Source organism: Phialemonium atrogriseum (genome assembly GCF_030411735.1).
Source record: "Phialemonium atrogriseum strain 8032-3 unplaced genomic scaffold QBC33scaffold_5, whole genome shotgun sequence".
Taxonomy (NCBI): Eukaryota; Fungi; Ascomycota; class Sordariomycetes; order Cephalothecales; family Cephalothecaceae; genus Phialemonium; species Phialemonium atrogriseum.
Window position 1 is genome coordinate 159,951 of NW_026848142.1, and position 24,080 is coordinate 184,030.

Genomic DNA, 24,080 nt, shown 5'->3' on the forward strand with positions numbered 1-24,080 from the left:
CATGGCTGAAATGCCCAGCTCCACACAAGACTGTGGCAAATAACTGAGTCTCACTCTGCCAGAAGCTCCATCCCATGTTATGTGGGCCAACGGACCAACAATAACAACCTACCGACCGACGGCGGTACCTACGCAACGCAGCATTAGGCGTCTAGACCTGGGCCGACTCTTAACCTAATCCAATCTCTCTTGCCTGGCTCAACGTTTGATTCCGCTCCCATGTCCAAACATGGCGACCCCAGGCCATGAGGGTTCGCACACTCGGCGGCCCATAGAGCTTAGCAGTGACTCCGAGTCTGATGTTTCTGACGCTGAATACGATGAGGCTGGCCCAAGCAACGTTGCTTGCCAGTGGCGTACCGACCGGTTCAATACCTACGAGTGCTCGCGATACTTCGACTGCCCCTCTCACACGATTGAGCGAGCCTTATCCGAGAACCACGAGGACATTCGAGACGGGGACAACGATATAGTAATGAGCGATGTGAGCAGGGAGGCCGACGATGGGCCAGTAGTGGAGGACAGAAGTCCGTCTCCGCCACCGGCAGAAAGCCCAGCTGCGAGCGTACGACTAGATGCTGCCTCCGGGACAGCTGGGAACCCAATAGTCTTGCCCGACGGCGGCTCACCACCACGAAGGCGAGGCCCCCCGGTCGGTAGTCCAGTGGTGATAGAGGACGACGATGAGCATGTCCTACGGGGGACATCTCAAAACACGGGGGCCTCTATGATGCCCAGTGGCCCTTCTCCTAGGGGAGTTATTCATTCCGTGCCCCCGGGTCCGGCCATCGGACCTGGGATCGCGTCAACCAATGTAATGACGCCATTGTCCACTCCGAGAAACACGGAGCCCATGCCTCAGCCTCGGAGGATTATGCTGCCTCGCTGGCAGCCAGATGCTGAGGTTACGTACTGCCCCATATGCCGTACGCAGTTCAGTATCTTTATTAGGAAACACCATTGCAGGTGAGCGAGCACTCTCGCATAGTAACAGTGCATCCCCCGTCACGAGACTAATGCAGGCGTAGGAAATGTGGTCGTGTGGTCTGTAATGCGTGCTCGCCGCACCGCATCACCATACCTTATCAGTACATTGTACAGCCGCCAGGAACACCCCAGGCACCGCCCCAGAGGCCTGTATCCTCCCTCGCTAGGGATGAATGGAGTAGCGCCGACTTCAACTTCAACAGCCTTGGTGGCGGCGAGAGGGTTAGGCTGTGCAATCCATGCGTCCCAGATCCGAACACGACTCCCCCGCAAACCCAAAATCCGTCCGGAGAGAGGAGCCATTCTAGATCCCAAAGCGGTGCCAATCAGCGACATCCCAGCAGCACCGGCAGCAGCAGTGCCGCTTCTAATAGATGGAGCGCTTACTTTGCTGCCGCCCCAGCACCAGATACTTATACGAGGAGTAGAAGTGCCACCATGGTAAGTAGGTTTTGGCCGCCTTGGCTCCCGAGGCAAAGCTGGGTTGACTACCTACCTACCTAACCTACCTACTACCTAAGGTACCTACCTAGGTAATGTTGACTGTCCTGACTAATAAAAACCGTCTTCTAGTCTGGAAACACGGCTTCCTCCTCCTCTACCCGGCCGCCGAGCAATCCCTACACGACGGCATCCGCCTATCAGCGCATCCTAGCAGGCACGCCCCCAGCCTACTTCACTTCCCAGTCACCCGTGGCCCAGAGGCTCTACACCGATCAGAGAGTGGCGTCCAGACATCAGCCCTTGCTCGACCTCGGCGGTCCCGGCCCGTCTACCGCCGCCGCCGCCGCCGCCGCGCCATCCTCGTCTTCCGCGCCGCAGGTGGACCGCAGTCTGCCCCCGATCCCCCAACCTCGACACCAAATCGCCGAGGAAGACGAGTGCCCTGTCTGCCACCGCGAACTCCCCGAGCGGACCCTCCCCAACTCTGAGGCCCTGCGCGAGGCGCACATCACCATCTGCATCACCGCGCACAGCAGGTACAGCGGCACGCCGACAGGGTCGGGGTCCGCCGGCGCCGGAGAAGAGGCGTCCCCGCCGGCGGCGCCGAGGAGGACCGGAATGTTCCCTTACGTGGCAACCGAGAAGGACTGCGTGGACTCGGCCGAGTGCACCATCTGCCTCGAGGAGTTCGAGGTTGGCGTGCCAATGGCGAGACTCGAGTGTCTCTGCCGGTTCCACCGGCAGTGCATCGGTGCCTGGTGGCAAAGACATCCTGGGCGGTGTCCTATGCATCAGCACGACAGCTTTGGGTATTAGACATGATGTGTTATTAACCCTGGGAAGTTTCGTGGTGACAGAGTGGCTGATGGTTTATACAATGGCTGTTTGTGATGGGCGATCTACAGGCTGTTGATGCTGCACACGATTTATTTATAAAGGTCAAACAGCATGCATAGTACCTTGACATAGGCGTATGGCGTATGGCTGGGAGGATGGAGACATGTGGGCATCGGTTTCCTCTACAGGCATGTGGTTTGTTTCATCCCTGTCTCCTAGCAGGACTTCGCTCCCTTCAGTTTAGAATATCCAACAAAACTCTCCACAGGCCACATTGATTCACGGTCAGCCGCTTGGAAGTAGGGCTGGTCGCTGAAGCTGGTAAGTTTCTGGACTCAAACTCCATCCTCTGCGGACTTCGTCTCGAATTTGTCGGAAAATGGATTCGTATTCTGCATGTAGGCCTCAAGTCGTTTAACAACTTCGTTGTCGAGGCCGATTGGGCAGTTCCCGGCCCGAGTAATCTCTGCAACCGGCGGGGCGCCGACAGACCTCAACGATCGAAGGAGGCGGCTCCGTGCCCAAGAAATGACCAGTTGGAGATTCTACTCGCCAATTCGCGCTGACTCATGATGGTCCCAATGAATTACTGCTTCAGCTCGTGCTTGTTGAAGAGTCTATCCAACCCGGGAAGTACTGGACATATCGAGCATTTGCGCCTGATCCCTTAGCATCGCAGACAACCCATGTCACACCGAAAATGCTTCGCCTGACCACGACGTTGCTCTTCTACGCAAAGGGGTAATATCCCTGTCCGAAGGGGGGGCTCGGTTTGTCCTGGGTGTAAAAGGAGGTCATTGTCGAGTTGCTGCTGTCTTCTGGTGTATTCGACATCTTGAAGAATTTAGACAGAGTGAAGGATTGGCGCTCAAGTCTTGTCTGGCCAGCTGGAAGGAAGACCATATGGCGCACTTCAGTGCCAAACAGAAGGATCAGATCTGGATGATCCGGGACTTGTCCATGGCCATCGTCTTGCTTACCAAATTGCTGCTGCTAGTGCTATTCGTTACTATTACTATTGCTTTGCTCTTGCTAATTCTAGCAAGAGCAATAGCGACAGACAGCGGTGGCAATAGCGATAGACGGCGACGGCAATAGCGATAGACGGCGGCAGCAAGAGCGATAGACAGCGACAGCAAGAGCGATAGACAGCGACAGCAAGAGCGATAGACACTGGATTATTGGCCAAAACGGGACGAAGGTTCTGAATGTCATCGATCAGAGATGGGACTTGAGGTGACTTGGAAACGAAACCTAGTCGAGGGCCAACAACTACTACAAACCTTCCGAGGGTCTCACTTTCTAGCATGGATCGAGGCGCCCTGAAGAGAGCAGTAGAGGAAGCGCTTTACGAGCCCAAAGGCAAACGGCTCAAAGTCTCGTCTGAGATCAACATAGGACGTTATGTCGATTAGGCGACAGGCGCGTTCTACAGGGAACGTGTAATACGGTTCTCAAGGAAGCTGAGTACGGGGGAGCGTATTTGAGTGCATCACAGGTGGCAGCAGCCCTGCCAAAATTTCAACCAGGTGGCGGAAAACTGGCAACAGGTGCTGTTGCTGTCGCTGTCTGCTATTATCACTGCTATCTATCGCTGTTGCCTTCGCTGTCTATTGCTCTTGCTGTCGCTGTCTATCGCTCTTGCTATCTATCGCTCTTGCTGTCGCTATCTACCGCTCTTGCTGTCGCTATCTATCGCTCTTGTTATTTCTAGCAATAGCAAAATAATAGCAATAGCGACAGTAATAGCAACAGTAATAGCAACAGCAATAGCAATAGTGATAGCAATAATAGCTGTTCCCAATTTCTACCAAATAGCGCATCCCCGCAGAGAAATTCCCTAAGTATTTAGCAATGAAGGTTCTATAGACCTCAATGCCGCTCACTAGATGGGAATCTTCACAAGGCCTCAGCATGGGAGTGCAGACAGAACCCTCGACAGTGAGAAGCTCAGCAGGGTCAGAGTGAGGGTGATGGAGCATCAGCTTGACGCGAGCAAAGTCCCCAAAGTCATCGTGCTCTCGAAGGGACCTGTACCGGGGGAAATAGTTCAGTACACGAGCCTTCCCCTGAGGGCATCGACGCCATGGGGAGCGGGTGCTGTCAATGATGGTCAAGAAGTCAAAGTACGTGAGGTCCTCCCACTCCTCGCCTCTTCTCCTGCCAAAGTTTAGCGCGATGACATCGATCAAGCTCCCGCTTCCTGTTCCATGGCGGCGGAACGGCGCGGGCTGTATCTACCGAGTCGCTGCTTGTCCCGAGGATTAGCCATTGGCACGGCTTCGGGGAGCCGGAGCTGCCGGGGTTACTCCAACCATAGGTAGTCTTACGCATGTCAGTTCCAGCACCTTCTAGACCTTCTATCTGACAGTATTCCCGCCGTACAATTCTCTGAGCCCTTCTCTTTTCCCCGCGAAAGAACTCTGCGGCGCTCTTCTTTCTCGGCATTGTAGAAGCAGGTACAGTATGGAAGTCAAAAGTAGAGGTAGAAGAGATATTGGCGGCTGGCAAGATGTGGAATAGTACGGAAGAAGAGAGATGTGAGGGAGGATACCTAGTCGAGCGGTAGGTACGAGGATGGATCGACTTGTATTTTTATCTAGGTAGTCAGCGCCTGGGAGAAGAACAGTCGTGCGGTAGGTAGTAGGACGGATCAAACTGCCTCCGTATCTCGGGTAGCTAGGTACCTAATGAGGGCGCAGGGCTTCAAAACGGAGAGTTAATAGGGTTGCTAGCTCTGAGTCCATTTCTTGGGGGGGGGGGACAGAAATGGGTCCTCTCCATCCGGCCCCTTTTCGTCCCCTAGAGGGGAGAGGCCCAAAACCTGCCCCGTTAGGAGAGAGTCGCGTAAAGTTGACGGGTTTGTAACATGGTGAGCGCAGCATGAGCCGTGGTGAGCCGAAGGTGAAGCAAGCCTGATTTGTTAACCTTAAGAATCTTGGGACGAGGCCAATTTTTTCAAGCGACGACTACCTGCGTAGACGATGTCCCTTTTGTCACGAGAAACAGGTGGCATTACTGGCATGCCTTGAAAAAACTAGCTGACGCATTGCCCCTGGGAATACCCACGCTTACTACACGTGGGAGACCTAATTACGCTTCCAGACAGTTCGCCAGTAATGATATCACCATGGTATTACCTCCCCTAGTCAACTCCCCGGTCTACACCCACTCTTGCGCCCTAAAAACAAATGCAGGAGTTAAAACCCAGTTGCCTCTATGGAAGACCCTCCCTTAGCATAGGCCACAGCTAGGACGCGGGATGGCGCGGAATCAGCGGCGAGAGACTTAATCGAGTCGACACTCAGGCACCACGCGGGGGGTCCAACGCCTCGGGGCCGAAGGATAGCGGGAGAAGCTGCGTCACGTTGAGCACCAATGGAAAAGGGCAAGGGTTCTGGGAACTTGGGGGGGGCGGGGGAGGGCACCTCTTGGACCGTCTTGACGACGAAGTTGGCGTTCTTGTCGAACATCAGGATGGGTACGTTGACGTCGCAGAACTCGCGTATACTAGGTGGGGGGGGAGGTCAGATCTTCCCCGAAGGCCACACCCACTCTCATCCTGGCCGGAGGTAGGTCCGGCCTCTCGAGTCCAGGAGCAAGGCAGCGGTTAATGACAAGGAACATACAACTGTCTGCACATGCCACATGGGCTACACGGTGTCTCAAGATCCGTAGCCACAGCAACGGCCCTGAACACCCTATGGCCATCGGCGACGGCCGTTCCAAAGGCGACGCGCTCGGCGCACGTGCCGACCGGGTACGACGCATTCTCGACATTGGCGCCCGTCACGAAGACGGACTCCCCGGCCCCGGCCCCGGCCCCGCTCCCGCCGGTGAGCACCGCCGCGCCGACGCGGAACCGGCTGTACGGGCAGTACGCGCGCTCCTTGGCCGCCGCCGAGGCGTCACGCAGCGAGGCGAACTCGGCGGCCGTCAGGCCCGCCGACGCGCACGTCGCCTGGACGTCGGCTGCGTTGCTGCTTGACTGGACGCGGATCTTTGGGGTTGGGTCCATTGTCATGTTCCGAGGTTTCGAGCCCTGTGACTGGGATGGATTGCTGAAGTGGGGATTTGGTTTTCTTGGGTCACTTACTGTGAGCACGATTTATTTCGTTTCATGGATGTGTGAACTTGGCTCCTTGGTTTTGGTGTTGGTATTTGTAGTTGGAGCGTTAGAGGAGTCGCCTGGTATGCGCCACAGTCCGTATCCCTACCCCACCAAACACCCCCAGAGGCAGGCTGGGATTCCCCTGCATACGACTGACGCTAACAGATATTTAGGCAGCTTGTTGGTTTGGAGTCACTTTCTGTCACCCTCCATCGCCGAGTATGTCTCGGTGCAGACATGCGTCAAAGTCTAGATATACAAGTTGAAGATCGCCTACCTAGTTCTATATCTTGCGGCACCAAAAAGGTCATATTGCTGCTATTTGAAGGTCCCGTCTTTTGTGATCCCCATACTCCGATCCACTAGCAGAGTGATCGGCCGCGAATCGAGACGGCCGTTACGAGACAAGGAGGACTTGGAGCAACCCGTCAGCAAACACGTTATGAGCTGATCAACGGTCCTCCTTCCTCCTCGCCCCCTTCTCAAGATCTGTCACGTCATATATCCCTACCCTCCGCAGACTGCGTGGGCTGTCGATGCATATGTCTTCATTTCGTTTATGGGTCATCTACATGGTAGTAATAGGAGGGTATCTATCTCACGCTGGAATGCAAAAGTCCAGACGGCCCCCAACGCATAGATCAGTTGTTTTCGGTGGGCATTAACCACCTATCCCGTACATCCAACTACTGGCGAGAGACGACGGCTCACTTCTTCGATAGTCTGGACGTCTTGACCGGCGCCGGTAGGCACTTAATAAGGTTATCTCGGTCTTGAGAAGGGAAGAGTTAGCGCTCGACCCGCTTGGCTAATTTGGGTAAGAAACACAGGGGTGGGGAGCGAACGTACCAGCTTCGCTTTCGAACGTGATCGAGATGTCGTCGTGCTCTCCAGGAAGTTCAGGCATATCCAGGCAGACAAAAGCGGCATCCGCCACCGCCTGAGCGTCGTCGGCGTCCCCAAGCATCTTGGGCAACGGGAACTTGGCATCGTCAAACTTGACGCCCGCCTTCCCCGTCTTGCCAAAGGCCTCAAACACATCCGTGCCCTTGAGCATGAAGCTCATGCACTTCCCGTGGGCGAAGTCCTCGAAAAAGGCCAGCAGCTGGGTGACGCCATCCTGCTGGATGACTTGGATCCGCGTGGCGCCAGCCTCCCACTTCTTGTGAATGGGCACGACCATGCGCCGCCGAGAAATGGCAAACGCAGACGCTATCCCATCGAAGAGGACATTGAAACCCGTGACGGCTGTCTGGAAGCGATGTAGCTCTGCCATGGTGGGGAAAACGTAGGTCCGGAGAGTAGGCGTCTGTTGTAGGAGCTCGAGGGCCCTGGCCAAGCCCTGTGGGAGTTCGCGAGAGACCTTTGCCTCGGTGACTGCGACAGTCAGGTCTGACTGCGGTTGGCGATAAACCACCAATTGGGTTGGATTTTGAACGTCGAGGCGCATCTTGAATTCGCCGGTGGCAATGTTGACTCGGTCGGTAATGGTACCTTCCTGGAACTCGAATACAACGCGGAGCTTATCGGCGAGCACACAAGAGGGACGGTCACCCCCCGTGTCCTCGTTGATGACTCTGGCCCGCTCCCAGGGGAGGTCTGAGATGGCCTTCAAACCTGGTGAGTCGCCTAGACGCTCCGAGAACCGGACGCCCTTTAGAGAAACCTCGCAGTAGACGTGCTCATCATGGTGCAACGCCGTCCCGATGAGCAGACTATGCATCCGTAGCCGCTCCTTCTCATCGTTGAAAGAAATGACCATGTTCCCCCTCTGCCGGCCATTTTCAAACTTGAGAGACAGTGCCGGGTCGTTCTGCTCTCCGCGTAAGAAACCGAACTGCACCGGCACCTGCGGCAGGTAGACTTGGTTGACACCGCTAATGGTTTTGATTCGGGTGCCTGTCACGACAGCTATTCGGTAGCCGCGATGGAAACAACGGGGGCCTGTTGCAGCACCCTCTTGCAGGATTCGTTCGAACAGAGCGACCTCGCAGCTCGGGACCGACTCTCTGGGAAACTGCCGTACCTGGGGGTCGTTGTCGAAGTATTGGAAGGCTCTCACGGTCGACCTGAAGACGCATTGCTCATCCTGCTTGGGATACAGGGTCGTCTGGATTTTCGCATTGAACTCATACATGCTCCAGAGCATTCTGTAATCTGTCTGCGAGCATTGCGCGACGAGAATAAACCCTCGCGGCAGCTTAATATTGAGGCTGCACGACTCTGAACGCCACCGCACGTCTTCCCACACGGGTCCTGCGTTCTTGTTCCCCTGGATGCGGAGCTGGACCGCGCCGTTTTGGCTGGCGATGACAAATACGAGATTCGATTGTTTCTGGGGTCGGGTTATCGACAGTAAACAGGGGAGGTAGAGCTGTTGTGACTCGACCCCTTGCTCCACCAGGAAGACGTCGGCATGAACCCGTCCGAAGCAAAAGGAATACGAGGAATCGCCCAAAGGCAGGGCGTCCAGCATGGCCATTCCAGAACTGGGTTTTTGCATCTGGCTGAGGGCGGTGCTCGACGTGCCCCAGAGCAGTGCAACGAGGTCCCGGCTCAGGCTGGGATATTCGACCCAGACGGACTTGTCGATGGTCTGCGGCAAGAAGGCTTCTTCGGGAGGGAGAAAGCCGTTCCTCTTCATAGAAACGGCCAACTTCCGCAGGTTGGATACAAGGGTCCTCCGCACGTCGTCAACTTCTCCCGCATCGGCCGAGCTAGGGTTGCTTGCTAAAACCTCGGGTATGATTTCCTCGGCGAGCCAGTAGCCCTTGGCAAGATCGGCATACGCCTGCTGCTTTGCGAATTCGTTCTGCTGCTGGTCCTGGGGGCTCGTGGGACGTTCTCTGATAGCGGCCTCGAGGGCCATCCGCCCTCTCAAGAACCACCAGAGCCCGGCTCTGGCCAAGTCTTCGGGTGCGCTAGACAGGAGCGGTCTCACTGTCTCGGAATGCAGGCGGAAGAGCTCAAACAGATGGCGAGTACGGGCAACGAAGGTGATCATCGCTTCGTCTGCTGCAGCAACCACCACATCATGTAGGTTGAGTGAAGGCATTCCTGTGGCTGACTCGGGGTCCTTCTCTTTCTCCGAGAACCGACTGTCCTGCCTGAGCGAGGCAAAACGCTGGGCAGGGCTGGCGGACGAGGAGTAGAGAGAAGAGGGGCTCTCCTCAAAGGTGGGTCTCAGTGTCCGGTTTTCAGGTGTTCCCGGACGATGAGCGGGCTTGGAAACCGGTGATGGGTCCGCGGACCAAGCTGGTGGGGTTTGGGACGATTCAACTCCCTGGTCCAATGGGGACTGTCTTATCCCCTCCCGCGTCTGGGACGATGAGGAGGTGGCTGATCGGACGGCATTGGCAAAAGCCAGCCCCTCTGCCTCCCGCATCTGCGCTTGGTGGATCTCGATGAACGATTTCCTCTTCTCATCTTGTGACACAACAGGGCTATCCAGGTATTTGGTGGATATATTCCTCCCTGCCGGTACCTCGGGCTCCGGCGCATCTGAGATGGTCGAGTAGTCGGTTTGCGTGCGTCTTGGAGGCAGGGGAGCGAATTCGTCTGCCTTCTGGGCTTCAGGAAAGGCTCGCGCTGGGTTGTCAGCCACAACTGAGGGACGAGGTGGTGCAGTAACGGCGGTGACTGCCGGAGGCCTCAATCTCCTCCTCTTACTGATATCCAATGTAGGTATCTCGCACACATCACCGCCCTCGCCAATAACCTCGGGAAATGTGTCGACGAATCTCACCACCAAGCCTTTCTTGTTGCGCGTTCGAGGACTATGCGAGCGCTGTCGGAGAGAAAGCCCCTGTAGGGTGGTGTCGATGACACTGAGGGCATTGGGATATCGAGTAACAGTGCTCGTGTCGAGCTTTGTGAGAACAGGGAGCCGCTGGGAGGCGGGGGCTTTATCAGCTGGTCCGCGGAGGAAATCGTTCACGTTACGGCCCGAAGCCTCCTCATTTGATGCCTTTCGATCGCGGCCGAACAGCTTCCCCATGATTCGACCCCTCTTGGTAGACCGGCCGTCATCCTGCGTGAAGATGGCAGGCGGCTCGTTCTCCATGCTTTCAATCGGTCATAGGCAGAACAGGTATGGAGCTTCATGAGGCCCTAGACAAACCAGTATTAGAGTGTATTTCGTGTTTGGAAGATATACAAGGGCGGCCGTGAAGGGAGGAAGTAGGGGCGGGGACAGGGAGAGGACGACTGCACCTGTGGCCGACCTACACCTACAAACCAGCCAGAAGGAAAGGAAGCCGAGAAAGCGGGCAGCTACACCTTATGGAGCGGGATGCAAGCAAGGTGTTGTCGAAGAGCACAAAATTGGTGGAATATCGAATATCGCGGGGATTATTGAGGGCTGACAGGGCTGTCGTCGGATGTTCTGAAGGTGGGGGGTTACAACTCCCCTGCGTTCCTGGTATAATGGAATCGGTTGCAGGAAGAAAAGAGCGTGGAGAGACAGGAAATCCACCCTCCCGGCTCAGCCAGTCGAACTTCCTCTCGGGAATTCGCGTTTCTGAAAATTAGCTGTTGTTGTCGTCAGGCACCGTACCCACGGGCCGTAGTCTTGAAGATCTCGGCAACTAACGTTTCAGGGTCCATAGCAAGGAGGCACGAGGCTGGAAACTGAACTTCGTCATTCGGGCACCAGTTGGCACTTCCATGCTCCGCAGTAGAAGTTAGGCGCCCACTACGGCGGCCAGGAGGCACCCCGTAGTGGGGCTGGCACCTCTGTCACCACTGGAACGTGGGGAACTGGGCTGTTTCTCTCCCATCCATCCATGGATTTTAGTACCCGACCATCACGTTCCCAATTGCCTTTTGTGGCATTCTTCCTGTGCCTTCCAGCGATAAAAGATGACGCCGTGGGCAAATCTTGCGCACGCGGACATCATGATTCAGATACCACTTGAAGGGACCGTTAGTTTCTTCTCCCGTCTACAATTCCATTCCTTCCTCGTTCGTCTCGTCTTACTGGAGGGAGAGTCTCTTCGTTGGACTTCGCTCGGTTAACTGCATTTGAGAAGACCAGAAGCCTGGCTTTGTTGATTACTTTCATTTGTAGATACTACGTGTCACGAAACTGTCAGTTCAGATCGTCGAATATTACATAGGAGCGGAACAACATTGAGCAGCCAACTCCCTGCACCTACCTATGTATACTATACCCGAGGAGGTCCCATCCCACCGCGGCGCAAGAAATATGGGTTCAAGTGCCTAGTACGGGGAGCTCTTGTCGCGGGCACTTAGCTATCGACATCTCGCCCGACACGGCATCATCCATTCATCGTTAGCAACATGGAATAGCTGAATTGATCCAAGTTGGTCTTAATTGAATACGGCTGGGCTCTATTGGCAGCTTTTTGGCCCAATGGTCTGCTGCCTGTCTTCTGGATGCCTAGTACCGAGGACAGGAAGAGTGGCGAGATGGAAGGTAGAGGTACCTCCGTACTGTACCAAGCACCTAGGTACCTCTACGTGCCTCTAGCCGGGCAGCTCTAGGCAAGCCAACGTCATTCTTCCCCCTCCATGAACCCCGCCTGATTAGGAGCTGCCCCTCACAATAGAGAACCTCCTAAGCATCTACCAAATTACTTATCTGCCTACCTACCTTACGCACCTTTGCAAAAAAATACTATGGCAAATGCCGCCCTCTCCTAAGGCCCTGGTCTTAGACTCTGAGTCCCACTCTCTACATGACACCTCTGAATCACATCTAACATCCATCGGACTCATGGAAGCCTAGGGACTCCGACTTGGCACCCTTATCAATATTTATAGGGCGGGTTCTCTGCTTTGAGGTTTTTATTATCCGAGCCTCCGTCCAAACCCTCTCGACATTTCAAGCTTTTGGCCGAACTTAATTTTCATCATCATTCCACCCCCACCACTCTCACCGCCCACCGCCACGCTGCGCGGTTCGCTGACGATGATGGGCCTCGTTCCCGGGCGTCGACGAACAATCTCGAATGCCAGTATGTCTCTGTATCCCGGCACCCAGCTCCTTTCTAGTCTCGATCCCACGACTTGGCATATGACGTCGAGTGCCATTCAGTTCGAGACGACATTTCAAAAGTCTTTCTCAGTCGACCAAACTAATGCCTTGCATTGTGGTTAGGTAGCCGATCCTCCGGCGATGCCGGTCAAGCCGACACTGCCGAAGATGATACCCTCGTAATCGAGCCGGAGCAGGGCAATGGTCCGTAGTTTTGTCGTGAAAGCCCCGAATACTTCATAGCTCTAACCAGTGCTTCTAGTGCTCATGCACATCATATCCCAACTCCGTCCCGGTGCCGACCTCAGCCGGGTTGTTCTACCTACCTTCATCCTAGAACCACGCAGCATGCTGGAACGGATAACCAAGTAGGGCAACCCTGAATAGAACCAAAAAATTAGGTGCCTAGTCGCCCGCTCGTGCGGAAAGCTGACATGCTCTCTGCAGCTTCATGTGCCATCCCGAAATGCTTCTTCCTATACCTCAAGTCGAAGACCCCGTCCAGCGATTCGTTTCTGTGGTCAAATTCTATTTGAGTGGCTGGCATATCCGTCCCCCGTAAGTTGATATCGGGTTCGCTGGCATAAACAAGACGTGGCTAATGTTATATAGAGGTGTCAAGAAACCGCTGAATCCTATTCTAGGCGAGATCTTCTCCTGCTATTGGGACTTGCCAGACAAGACCAGGGCCTACTATATCTCCGAGCAGACGTCACACCATCCTCCCAAGTCGAGCTACTTCTACATGGTGCCTGACCACCACATCAGGGTCGACGGGACCCTCAAACCTAGAAGCAAATTTCTGGGCAACTCAGCGGCCAGCATGATGGAGGGAACGGCCATCCTGACGCTACTCAATAGGGGCGAAGACCCAGCCAAGGGCGAACGATAGTGGGTGAATCGAAATGCAGCTTTTGTGAGGTCGAGAATTAACAGACTCCCAGCATTCTCACCCAGCCTAACATGTACGCGAGGGGCATTCTCTTTGGGAAAATGAAGTATGAGCTGGGAGATCACAGCGTCGTTCGGTGCCCCGAATTAGGACTGATTGCGGACATTGATTTCAAAACGAAAGGCTGGGTTGGCGGCACGTACAATGCAATTGGCGGCAACATCAGGAACGAGCAGACTGGCGAGCTCTTGTTCGAACTATCTGGCCTATGGAGCGACGAGATGTTTGTCAAGAACTTGAAGGTGAGCATCCCCCAGTGGTTTTGCCAGGGAAACCGCTGACACCCAAGCAGACGGGACACAAGGAGATGTTCTTCAATGCGCGTCGCTCGGCGCCAAGCCCCCCTTCGGCTCGCCCGATCGAGGAGCAGGAGGAACGGGAGTCGCAAAAGTTGTGGGCCAAGACTGTCCAAGCAATAAAGGAGCGGAACCACGAGCTAGCGACCGATGAGAAAACGAAAATCGAAGACATGCAACGCGAAGAAGCTGCGAAGAGAGCAAACGAGGGCGTGGAATGGCACCCGCGCCTATTCAGAAGGGTAAAGGGCGGCCCTGGTGGTAGGGACGAGGGCGAAGAGGACCTCGAATGGATCATCAATGCTCAAATGTTCATGAACTCGATTCCCTTTATTTACTTTGAAAGGGGGCTAACAAAAGTCCAGCGACGGGTCGACCCCTGAAAAACAGGCGGAGCAGATAATGGCTATATACCCTGTAGTCAAAGGGCAGAAGCCACACACAAGGAACGCCATACCACCGAGGGGTTCGAGTGCGGGACCGAGTTCGCGAGACTCTCAAGCCGGCCAGCAAGACGACCTGATCGATTTTGGCCAAAATGACGACGCCCCGCCCACGTCACAAACCGCGGCGAAGTCGACGACCGAGATAGAACCAAAGATTGACTCGCGCCACCAGAGCACCGCCGAAATCCAATCGATGCTCTCTGCTACTGGATCGCCGGCTCCGGACGGGGTCCTCCTCGATTTCCACGAGGATTTGAAAAAGAATCTTCCGCGGAGCCTCAAGCGGGGCGACACTGAAGAGTCGCATGACGAGTTTGTGGATGCCCTAGAATAGGGTGATCCTACAAGCGTGTCCGCCCCGCGCAGAATAATCACATGCCACAGGAAGACTTTGGCTGTGCTCTTTCTGGGAAAGACAGATATACCGAGTGCCCCGGTTGGGTAGGAATGATACCATTTTAGACTCATCCTCGTGGTATGGCGATACCATGAAACGCATAATCAGTTAAAAGCATTTTTATAGCTTCAACCCCTAAGAATAAACAAGCAGAGACATCAACTGCATCTCCAGCAAATCCTGACCTCCCGATATTGGGAGATAAAGCTTGTGGCATTACTCCTTAAATACACATAAGTGAGAACTGGCGAATAGATACCGAATTACTAGCAGCAGAACCAAACTTCGCCACCAACGCCATTGACTCTTGGTCCAGAGTCATCGTGCCTCCCCCCCACGCCCTAACAATACATGTTTGCAGGAGCCCTCTCTTTGAGCCCCAAAAGGGGCTTCTCGTGGTTGTTTTGCTCCCCTGGCAAGGAGGACCCCCTTGCCCCCCCTTTTCCTCCAGCATGCCTTCCCCCCTCTTCAAATCGGTCGCTCCCCTAATAGCGCCTCCTCGTGGGCTCTGGGCTTGGGGAGCGGGTGGGGCTGCGCTCCTGCGGCCTCATCTTGAGCCACTTCTTGGTGCTGAGCTCGAGCTCCCTGTCGAGCTCGGGGCCGGGGTTCTTGCGGTGGATGAAGTTGCAGAAGCCGCCGCGGACGCAGCCCTCGCCCGAGTTGAGGCGGCAGCAGGCCTCGCGGAAGTCCGTGACGGGGCTGAGCTCGCAGTAGATGGGGCGGGCGGCGTACCAGCGGCTGTTGAGCTCGTCGCAGGCTTTCTGGGCCGAGTCCTCGTACTTGAAGCGGGCGTAAACGTTGCCGATCAGGTGGTCGTTGTTGTTGTCGCAGACGACGAGCTCCTCGACCTCGCCGTACTTGCACATCTCGCACCAGATGTCCTCGTAGAAGGCGTCAAAGTGGTTCTGCAGCTGCGACGCGTTCATGCGGTTCTTGGGGTCGAAGGCCGGGTTCTGGTATAGGTTCGGCATCAGGATCGTCTGCGAGTACGACGGCTTGACGTGCTTGCGGCTGCAGCGGTCGCCGTGCCGGCACGCACCGATCTTGTAGTAGAAGGAGCAGTTGACCTTGTCCTGCTCGGTGCCGAAGATGGAGGCGAGAAAGTTGGCCATCTTGGGAAGCGGATGGTGGTTGGAGACCCGAGAGTTGCGCGAGCTATTGGATTTTTGTAGCTTTGTTTCTAGGGATGGGTTCGGTGTAAAATTCGCGATTTCCTGCTTCCTTCAATGGCGATCGAAGCAGATCGGCTGGGTTTTGTCAGTTTGCAATGGGAAGACGCTGGTGCAAGTCTTGGGTGGTGAGGCGAAAATTGATAGGTTGTTAGAGGCAAGGCTGAGGGCTAGTTTGATTGGGTGTTGTTATTGGCTAATGACGCCACATCGAAGTTGAGAGGCTGACAAATAGTGTGGCGAGTGAACTTGCCGGCTCTTCCACAATGCGCTACAAGTCACAACCTCCCAGGACTACAAGAGAACTCTGAGATTCCACACATGGAAGCCATTGGATATCTGTGATAAGGAACACAACTAGCGGTGAGAGTATCAGCCACTTGTTGTCTGTTTAGGGCCTTCAAGGCTTCCCCCAGTGGCCGCCACCTTCAAGGACTGCAGCTGGTGCATCGCTACACGTAAGTAGCCCGGTAAGGTACCTAGAGGTACGGAACCAGCCAGTACGTGGAAGCTAGGAGTGCATACATAGCAGGTGGCTTCAAGGTCCCTCTGCCTTGGGACGGCTCACAATGCTATCACAATCTATTCCATAGGCGGCAGCAACAGCTCATAGCGGGCCGGTCCAAGATTTTCGGATCCCCACTGCGGTGGTGCCTGGCTAACTCTCAGCCATGCGTAATCACAAGCTCTCAAAACCGGGACGAATACCTACGGAAGGACCTAGCCCCATGATGATTCCCCCACCTTCCATGAACCTAGGTACCTAGGTACCTAAGATACAGTAATGCGCAAAATATGAGCGTGGGTCGTCCTGGTCTCCAAACACATGGCTTCTGGAGAGCTCAAAGGGACCTCACGATCGCCAAGATGGTATCCTATCGAGAAATAGGGTACTGTGGAATCGGCAGATCTTGATTTGCTCGACTTCCCTGTTAACCGAGCTTGACCCGGACGGGTTGGCCGATGGGAAAGATTTGCTTCAAGGATCCGCAGGCGCGGGACACCTGAATCTGGTGTGTGATCGGCTAGCGCAGTTGGCCTGCGTTGATAGTGTGTGATGATGCAACCTGGAGGCTGGACAAGCTCGGCTGGCCAGCCAAGGTAAGGTACATACCAAGTAGGTACCTGACATACCTCCAACCTACCTACCTATCCGCCCATACAGCCTGGAACGATGGCAATCTGTCCACATGCATCAGTAAAAGGCTAAAAGTCTGGTTAACATCTGGAATCTCTGGCTTTGACGAGATACGGTCATTACTCTTGCGCCAGATCAGGTCGCAAAATACCTACCTACCTACCTAACCTATCTAAGGTATGAACTGAGGAAGGAAGGACCAGCTGTTGCGTTGCCATTACGATCACTGCTCCTGTTGATGACCTCGAACCAGCCAATGCCGCGGCTGGGGAAGCAAAAACCAAGCAGGATGAGGCGCTGAAGCACATGCAGGAATCAATACCGCGTATCGTGGAAGAGGGATGAGACTTGGTAGGCCCGTCAAGGGCGGAATCGCGTGGCCGTGTCCACCCCTCTGTTCCACTGGGCTCCTCTTGTTGACAGGAAAGTCAACTACTTTTGGCCGAACCAATTCCATCACCACTTATATCATCCTCCGGAACTTCGAAACTCAGCACTAAGCCCTCCATGCTTCTTCGGCGCAGCGAAAATGCCTGGCAGCATGGCAGCACGAGACATGTATAAAACCGGGGCGGCAACGTTGAAGTGATTACGTCTCGATCACGAAGCAGTTGTCAAACTATTGTCTCTGGCCAACCCACCAGGAGCGAGCACGAAGAACCCATTGTCGCACCAGGCATGGAGATAGGTACACATCTTCGAATTGAGTACCCCGTTACTGTTGCTGCCACTCTTGCTATCATTGTTGCCGTCACTGCTGCCGTTCCTGTTGACCCCCGTTGACATTGCTACGAGTCGGCGTTCCGATAGGCACCTACAACTCTCCATCTCGAGGATAAGGAAAGCCAACGAATCGAGTATCCAATCCCCTGCGTAGGTATGGAAACGGCCAAACTGAAACTCTTGTTCAACATGTTGGCAAAAAAGGCTGACTCGCCGACGACTCGAGATGTAGACACAGTCTGGGAGTGTCATCCATTGCAGATTCTAGTCTTATTGCAAGCGGACTCAACGATTCTTACAGCTCCTCAAATCCCCGTGAATGAATTATATCTAACTGTTGTCGAAGCCAGCAACTGGTGAGTCTGCCACAGGTCAATGAGCGAACAAGCCTAGACGACGCTGGAAGCTGTCCATCGCCATTGACTTTCTAGTTCTTGTGTCTGAGCGATGGGGTTCGCTTCCCTCAAGGGGGTGTATAAGCGACAACATTTTCTTACACAAGGTAAGTTTTATCGTGCAAGAATCTAACTGTAGTCGGTGGCCACGGGTTGGCGGAGCCTGTATACTCTCGAGATTCGGGCAAGAATGGCCGAGAATCTCGGTATGAAACTAAAACTCAGGATGGAAGATGAGAAGGTGCAATAAGAGTCGGAATATTGGACGACTTTGGGTGGGGGAGTCGGCCTGTAACAAGTGTGTAGACAGAATAGGTACCTTTCCAGGAGGTACCTTTCGATCTGCACGGAGCATTGCAGCGCTGATTCTGAGGTTGCCTCTGACCTTTTCCGAGATCCTTGTCCGGCTGGGACTAGTTGATTCTAGGCCCAAAAAGGCTAGGCTAATCCCCCGCCCTGGCTTCCCAAGCCCGGCGATCTGACGTAGCGTCCTCTGGCCCCAGCTGGCTGTAAATCACGCCAAGTTGCGAGAACAAGCTTCCTCGACAGACGTGTCTGGTTCTTCACCTGTTTGGTCCTCGGTGGCTCGATAGTAGCTCTCTGGCCGGTCCATATCCCGTCATTCTTTCTAAAGCTAACCGTCTCTTCGGTGTCCCTGCCTGTGTGGCTAATCTCATTTGATCCATTTCTTCAGCAGCCACGGATACGGGCCGAACTCGAGATATCCTTTCTGCTCCATTAACCTGCTTGTGGCCAAAGTTAACCGCCCACCCAGCCCCCCTCCCCAATTCCTCGTACCTCACGACCCTCGGTTCCTTCGATAAACAACCTGCCTTTCCAGCCATCATTTCCGGGTCTATATCAATTGGCGAACCTCGGCGAACCCAGCTGCCTACGCGGCAAAACTGACCGGCAACATGGCGACTGCCCAAGCAGCAAATGAGCTCAAGCAGCAGGGCGCAATGGAAGCTTCGCGCGATCCCGCCAGCTCTGTCACGGCTGATGACGCCCAAAAGACCATTGTCGAGGAAAGCAAGAATGCAGGAGTCGTCGCGTTTAACTTCGATCCTGACGACAGCCCGGAAGCCAAGAAGGCCAAAGTCAAAGCTGTATGTTAAAGTACTCCTTGCTCCGCGCTGTTTTCCGTGCGACTAACCCGACACAGGCGGTCCCCCGGGGCTTCCATAGCAAAAGGCCCAAGGGCATAGCTATCGCGACCGACCTCGACAATGACTCCAAGCCCACCTACGATCTCCCTAGCCCCTCTAAGGCAGGCGTAATTGAGGTGGCTAAAGGTCCCGACGGGAAACCGGTCGAGGATGAAGCAGTCCCCAACGAAAACGGATTTGTGATGGGAGAGGATACCACTGGCTGGGCCCCAAGATTCGGCTGGCCGACTGAGTCCACGCAAGCGGGAGAGAGCTTGCTGGACCACGCCACCTGGCTCGAGGGCGTTCTTCCAGACAAGCTCTATGGAGGTAAGCTGAGAAACCAACCCCCCCTCCCCTTTTCCTAAAGTACCAATGCGAGAGAGCTTTGCTCATTCCGAACTTCATGCAGATTGGTATCACAATGCCGCCATCATCATCTTTGCCTGCCTTTCGTCCTGGTTGGTGGCTGTCCTCGGCGGCGGTATTTCCTGGGTCTTCATCCTCATGGCAGTCTGCTCGACCTACTACAGGACCTCTATCCGGCGAGTGCGACGGAACTTCCGCGACGATGTCGTGCGTGAGCTGGCAGTCAAGAAGATAGAGACAGATACTGAATCTCTGGAATGGATCAACTCCTTCATGCTCAAGTTCTGGCCTATATATCAGCCCGTGCTTGCACAGACGGTGGTAAACGCGGTCGATCAGGTCCTGAGCGGGGCAACGCCCGCCTTCTTGGACAGCTTGAAGCTCAAGACCTTCACCCTCGGCTCTAAGCCGCCTAGGATGGAGCACGTCAGGACATACCCAAAAGCGGAAGACGATATCGTCATGATGGACTGGAAGTTTAGCTTCACGCCCAACGACACTGCCGATCTGACCACTCGCCAGATTAAGAACAAGGTGAACCCCAAGGTCGTTCTGGAGATCCGAGTCGGCAAGGCCATGATCAGCAAGGGCCTTGACGTGATTGTCGAAGACATGGCCTTCTCTGGCATAATGCGACTCAAGGTGAAGCTGCAAATCCCCTTCCCTCATGTTGAAAAGGTCGAGATGTGCTTCCTCGAGAAGCCCACTATCGACTACGTCTGCAAGCCTCTCGGCGGCGAGACTTTCGGATTCGACATCAACTTCATCCCTGGCCTCGAGAGGTTCATCCTCGAGCAGATTCATGGCAACCTCGCGCCGATGATGTACGCCCCTAACGTCTTCCCGATTGAGGTCGCGAAGATGCTTGCCGGCACTCCTGTTGACCAGGCCATCGGTGTCGTGGCCATCACACTCCATGGGGCTCGGGGCTTGAAAAATCCCGACAAACTCTCCGGCTCCGTCGATCCTTATGCTGTTGTCACGCTGAACAGAAGGCAGCCGCTTGCCCAGACGAAGGTGATCAGGGACACGCATAATCCTCGATGGAATGAGACGCACTATGTCATTGTCACTTCGTTCACCGACTCTCTCGACGTCGAAGTCATCGACTTCAATGACTTCAGGAAGGACAAAGAGCTAGGCATCGCTTCTTTCCCTCTCGAGAATCTCGAGGAGATCAACGAATACGAGAACGAGCACCTGGAGATACTCTCAGCTGGCAAGGCCCGAGGCGTCTTGTTGTGCGACATTCGTTTCTTCCCAGTTCTGGAAACCAAGAAGCTCCAGGACGGCAGGGACGAGCCGCCACCCGAGTCCAACACCGGTATTCTCAGATTCACGGTCGAGCAGGCCAAGGACCTGGATGGCACCAAGAGCCTGGTCGGCCTCCTCAATCCATATGCCGCCCTGCTCTTGAATGGCAAAGAGGTACATACCACCAAGAAGCTCAAGCGGACAAACAACCCTATATGGGATAACGGTTCCAAAGAGATCCTCATCACGGATCGCAAGCGTGCCAAGCTCGGCGTGGCTGTCAAGGACGACCGTGACATTACCGGCGACCAGGTTCTTGGAAACTATCAGATCAAGCTTGATGACATGCTTGATCTCGTGGAGAAGGGCCAGGACTGGTATAATCTCGCCGGGGCCAAGACAGGCCGTGTGAAGATGCAGGCGCAATGGAAACCAGTGGCCATCTCACGCATCATGGGAGGCACAGGAGGCTACGTCACACCCATCGGAGTCATCCGGCTACACCTAAAGAGTGCTAAAGAGTTGCGAAACTTCGAAACTATTGGCAAGTCCGATCCATATGTGCGGGTCCTTCTCTCGGGCCTTGAGAGGGGCCGTACTGTGACGTTCCGAAACAACCTCAACCCGGAATGGGACGAGGTCCTTTACGTGCCGGTTCATTCTGCTCGAGACCGGTTGCAGCTGGAGGTGATGGATGCCGAGAAGGTTGGACACGATCGCAGCTTGGGCTTGGTGGAGCTCTTTGCTGGCGATTATATCCTCCAAGACGAGTCCGGAGAGCACCTCGTACACGACGAGAAGACACTGCGCCAGGACGGCCTTCGGCTTCACGGTAAAGGCATTGAGAAGGGCACTCTGAACTACACCGTGGCCTTCTACCCTACCCTGAACATCGCCGATCCGGAAGACGAGGAGGAAGCGCCATCTTCCGCGCCCAAGAAGTCTCTCGAGGTTCCTCACCCCCCGGAAGACAAGAACGGCCGCGATAGTGACCTGAACCTTGCAGCCTCACCGAAGACACCACTCAGCCCCGTATCCATGACGTCTACGCGCAGGTCTCGCGATGAGAAGCACCCCCCGAAGATCCATCTAACGCCCCAGGAACTCCTAAAATACGAATCTGGGCTTGTGATTTTTAGACTCATGGAGGCAGAAGTACCAAAGGCGAACACGCGGATCCACGTGTTTGTCGATGACATGGCATACCCATCATACACTTCGACGACCGCGAGGGGCAAGAGCCACACGTTCGACGAAATCGGCGATTGTTTCATCCGAGAACTCGACTTCTCCAGGTTGACCCTCCAAGTCCGTGAGAGGAATGAGGATCACGGGGAAGGAGGCGACCGGGAGCACACATTAGCTCGACTGACGGGCAACACCCTGGACACCCTCAAGCAATGCCTGGTAAGTTGAGACACACTCGAGTCTCGAATGTCGGAACTAACTAGTCCTGTGTAGAACAACCCGACAGTACTCAAGATGAAGGACGATGAGGGGAAGATTTCGTGGGTCAAGGTCAGCCTCAAGTATATCCCCGTCAAGATGCAGCTTGACCCAAGCGAGAGCATCAACAACATGGGCAACCTCCGGGTCGATGTCTTGGATGCCCAGGATCTCCCGGCTGCCGATTCCAACGGAAAGAGCGATCCCTATGTCAAATTTGAACTCGACGGGCAAGACGTGTTCAAGACAAAGGTCCAAAAACGGACCCTGCAACCGGCCTGGAACGAGTTCTTCGAAGTGCAAGTGCACTCTCGAACGGGCGCCCACTTCAAGGCTACTGTCTGGGATTGGGATTTTGCCGACAAACCAGACCGTCTGGGGAGCACGGGCATCGATCTCGCGGCAATAGAACCATTCAAGGCACATGAAGTGAGACTTCCCCTCGACGGCAAGTCTGGTAACCTCAGAATACGTCTCCTATTTCGCCCGGATTATGTCACACGAGCTGGGCAAGGCACATCAACCTTTTCGGGAACATTCGCGACGCCGGGAAAGATTGTCACTGGCGTTGCGGGTGCTCCCATCAAGGGAGGAGTGGCCGTTGCCGGGGTCATGGGCCATGGGGTTGGCAAAGGCGCCTCGTTCATCAAGCGTGGCTTCACGAGCCTGCTGGACAAGGACAAAGACAATGGCGGCTTGACTCCGACCACAAGCTCCGCCGACATACCTACAATCACCACTAATGGCGCCGACCCTACTGCCCCCGGCATGGGACTCAAGCGCTCCGCGGGACTTGGCGCCGCTGCAGTTATCGATCCGACCTTGCCGGGAGAGTCGACACCTCCAGGGCCCGCGAACGGACGCGTCATGGAACATTCTCGCACAAAGAGTGTGGGCGGTTCCTCCGTGCGCAGTGCTCTAGTTTCGGGGGCGTCGTCGGGCACAGCGAGCTTCTCTATCGTCTCGGCATCGGGGTTCCCGTCCTCATCAGACGTGTACGTCGTTCTCAGTCAGGTTAAGGATGGCAGGTCGAAGATAGTGGGCAAGACCAAGCACCATAAGGCGCACGACGGAGTGTTCAAGTTCGACGAGACCTTCAAGATCTTATGCTCGCCCGAGTCTCCGTTCAAGGTCGAAGCTAAGGAGAGCCACACCTTCAAGAGCGATGAAGACCTCGGTGAAGGATTATACTTTGTGGACGAGTCGAATTCGGGGCAGGGGAAGGAGGTCACGGTCGGCAGTGGCAGTGTGCTCATCAATAGCTCCTTCAAGCCTACCGAGACACTTGCACCGACCACGGAGAGCCCAAAGTCCGGACTGAGAAGGAGCTTCTTGAGCAAGAGGGACGCCAAGGTTGCGAGCCGAGAGACGACGCCCGCTTAACCCCATTTTCCGCCCTAATTTTCTGTTCCCTTTTCCATTTTCTCTCTCGTGCTCTCTTTCTTTTGTTTTTATCTCGGAGGAGGAGGCGTGGCTATGGCGGCACCAAGGGCGGATTGAAGATAGTTTAAAGATGGGGTCCAGTTATCGAAGCCGATTCAAGGCATTCCTGCTCTCTCCTCATTATTATGGCCTGGCAGCATCTTCCACTGACTTGGATTATCTCCTTGCTATCGATCATAGCCACGGAAATCTTTTTATAGCCTTCCTTTTCCTCGTTTCCCTTTCCCTCTTCTTCCTTTTCGATACTTGCTTGGGTGGGTTGCTTGGACGGCAGGGCAAGGTAAAATGGAAAAAGACACTATGTAATGGAAGTGGTAACAAATGCCTAGGACTACCTGATCTTCCTCTTATTAGTTGATTCGGTTGAAGCCCTGATAATTAAAATACAAGAACATATGGAATCGATTATATGCCCGGCTGGAGCTGGTTGTGATGTACCTACCTAGACTGAAGGATTATGGCTTATGCGGGTCGGCCGCCGGAGCGGTCTTCAAGTAAGACCGGCATCGGCTTTAACTATTTCCGGG

General features: G+C 54.8%; 6 protein-coding genes across 6 annotated transcripts; 3 read left to right on the top strand and 3 right to left on the bottom strand.

The window, feature by feature from the left end:
* Window positions 1-229: 229 nt before the first annotated feature.
* Window positions 230-2,247, top strand: QBC33DRAFT_512516 (FYVE zinc finger-domain-containing protein; the record flags this gene model as incomplete). Its single annotated transcript, XM_060425913.1, has 3 exons — window positions 230-966; window positions 1,029-1,428; window positions 1,561-2,247. The coding sequence occupies 3 exons, from the start codon at window positions 230-232 to the stop codon at window positions 2,245-2,247; spliced, it is 1,824 nt and encodes a 607-aa protein (XP_060286049.1).
* A 3,325-nt stretch (window positions 2,248-5,572) lies between these two features.
* Window positions 5,573-6,286, bottom strand: QBC33DRAFT_512518 (cytidine deaminase-like protein; the record flags this gene model as incomplete). The annotated part of the gene is made up of 3 exons (XM_060425914.1): window positions 5,573-5,626; window positions 5,697-5,778; window positions 5,898-6,286. The coding sequence occupies 3 exons, from the start codon at window positions 6,284-6,286 to the stop codon at window positions 5,573-5,575; spliced, it is 525 nt and encodes a 174-aa protein (XP_060286050.1).
* An 800-nt stretch (window positions 6,287-7,086) lies between these two features.
* QBC33DRAFT_512519 (uncharacterized protein) lies at window positions 7,087-10,442 on the bottom strand (the record flags this gene model as incomplete). The annotated part of the gene is made up of 2 exons (XM_060425915.1): window positions 7,087-7,151; window positions 7,229-10,442. The coding sequence occupies 2 exons, from the start codon at window positions 10,440-10,442 to the stop codon at window positions 7,087-7,089; spliced, it is 3,279 nt and encodes a 1,092-aa protein (XP_060286051.1).
* A 1,869-nt stretch (window positions 10,443-12,311) lies between these two features.
* Window positions 12,312-14,405, top strand: QBC33DRAFT_446309 (Oxysterol-binding protein; the record flags this gene model as incomplete). The annotated part of the gene is made up of 8 exons (XM_060424365.1): window positions 12,312-12,357; window positions 12,501-12,581; window positions 12,640-12,745; window positions 12,825-12,935; window positions 12,990-13,268; window positions 13,322-13,571; window positions 13,622-13,935; window positions 13,991-14,405. 8 exons carry the CDS (start codon window positions 12,312-12,314, stop codon window positions 14,403-14,405), a joined length of 1,602 nt encoding a protein of 533 aa, XP_060286052.1.
* Window positions 14,406-14,953: 548 nt separating this feature from the next.
* On the bottom strand, window positions 14,954-15,580 carry QBC33DRAFT_576400 (uncharacterized protein; the record flags this gene model as incomplete). The annotated part of the gene is made up of 1 exon (XM_060430908.1): window positions 14,954-15,580. One exon carries the CDS (start codon window positions 15,578-15,580, stop codon window positions 14,954-14,956), a length of 627 nt encoding a protein of 208 aa, XP_060286053.1.
* Window positions 15,581-18,438: 2,858 nt separating this feature from the next.
* On the top strand, window positions 18,439-23,958 carry QBC33DRAFT_529321 (tricalbin). The gene is made up of 4 exons (XM_060427137.1): window positions 18,439-19,002; window positions 19,059-19,371; window positions 19,454-22,071; window positions 22,126-23,958. The coding sequence occupies exons 1-4, from the start codon at window positions 18,811-18,813 to the stop codon at window positions 23,491-23,493; spliced, it is 4,491 nt and encodes a 1,496-aa protein (XP_060286054.1). The 5' UTR covers window positions 18,439-18,810; the 3' UTR covers window positions 23,494-23,958.
* Window positions 23,959-24,080: the final 122 nt, after the last annotated feature.

Bases quoted from the DNA above. Each gene is read 5' to 3' on its own strand.
- QBC33DRAFT_529321 (XM_060427137.1), top strand. From the start codon at position 18,811: ATGGCGACTGCCCAAGCAGCAAATGAGCTCAAGCAGCAGGGCGCAATG. The intron at 19,003-19,058 runs GTATGTTAAAGT...AACCCGACACAG, and splicing joins AGAAGGCCAAAGTCAAAGCT to GCGGTCCCCCGGGGCTTCCA. The intron at 22,072-22,125 runs GTAAGTTGAGAC...AGTCCTGTGTAG, and splicing joins ACACCCTCAAGCAATGCCTG to AACAACCCGACAGTACTCAA.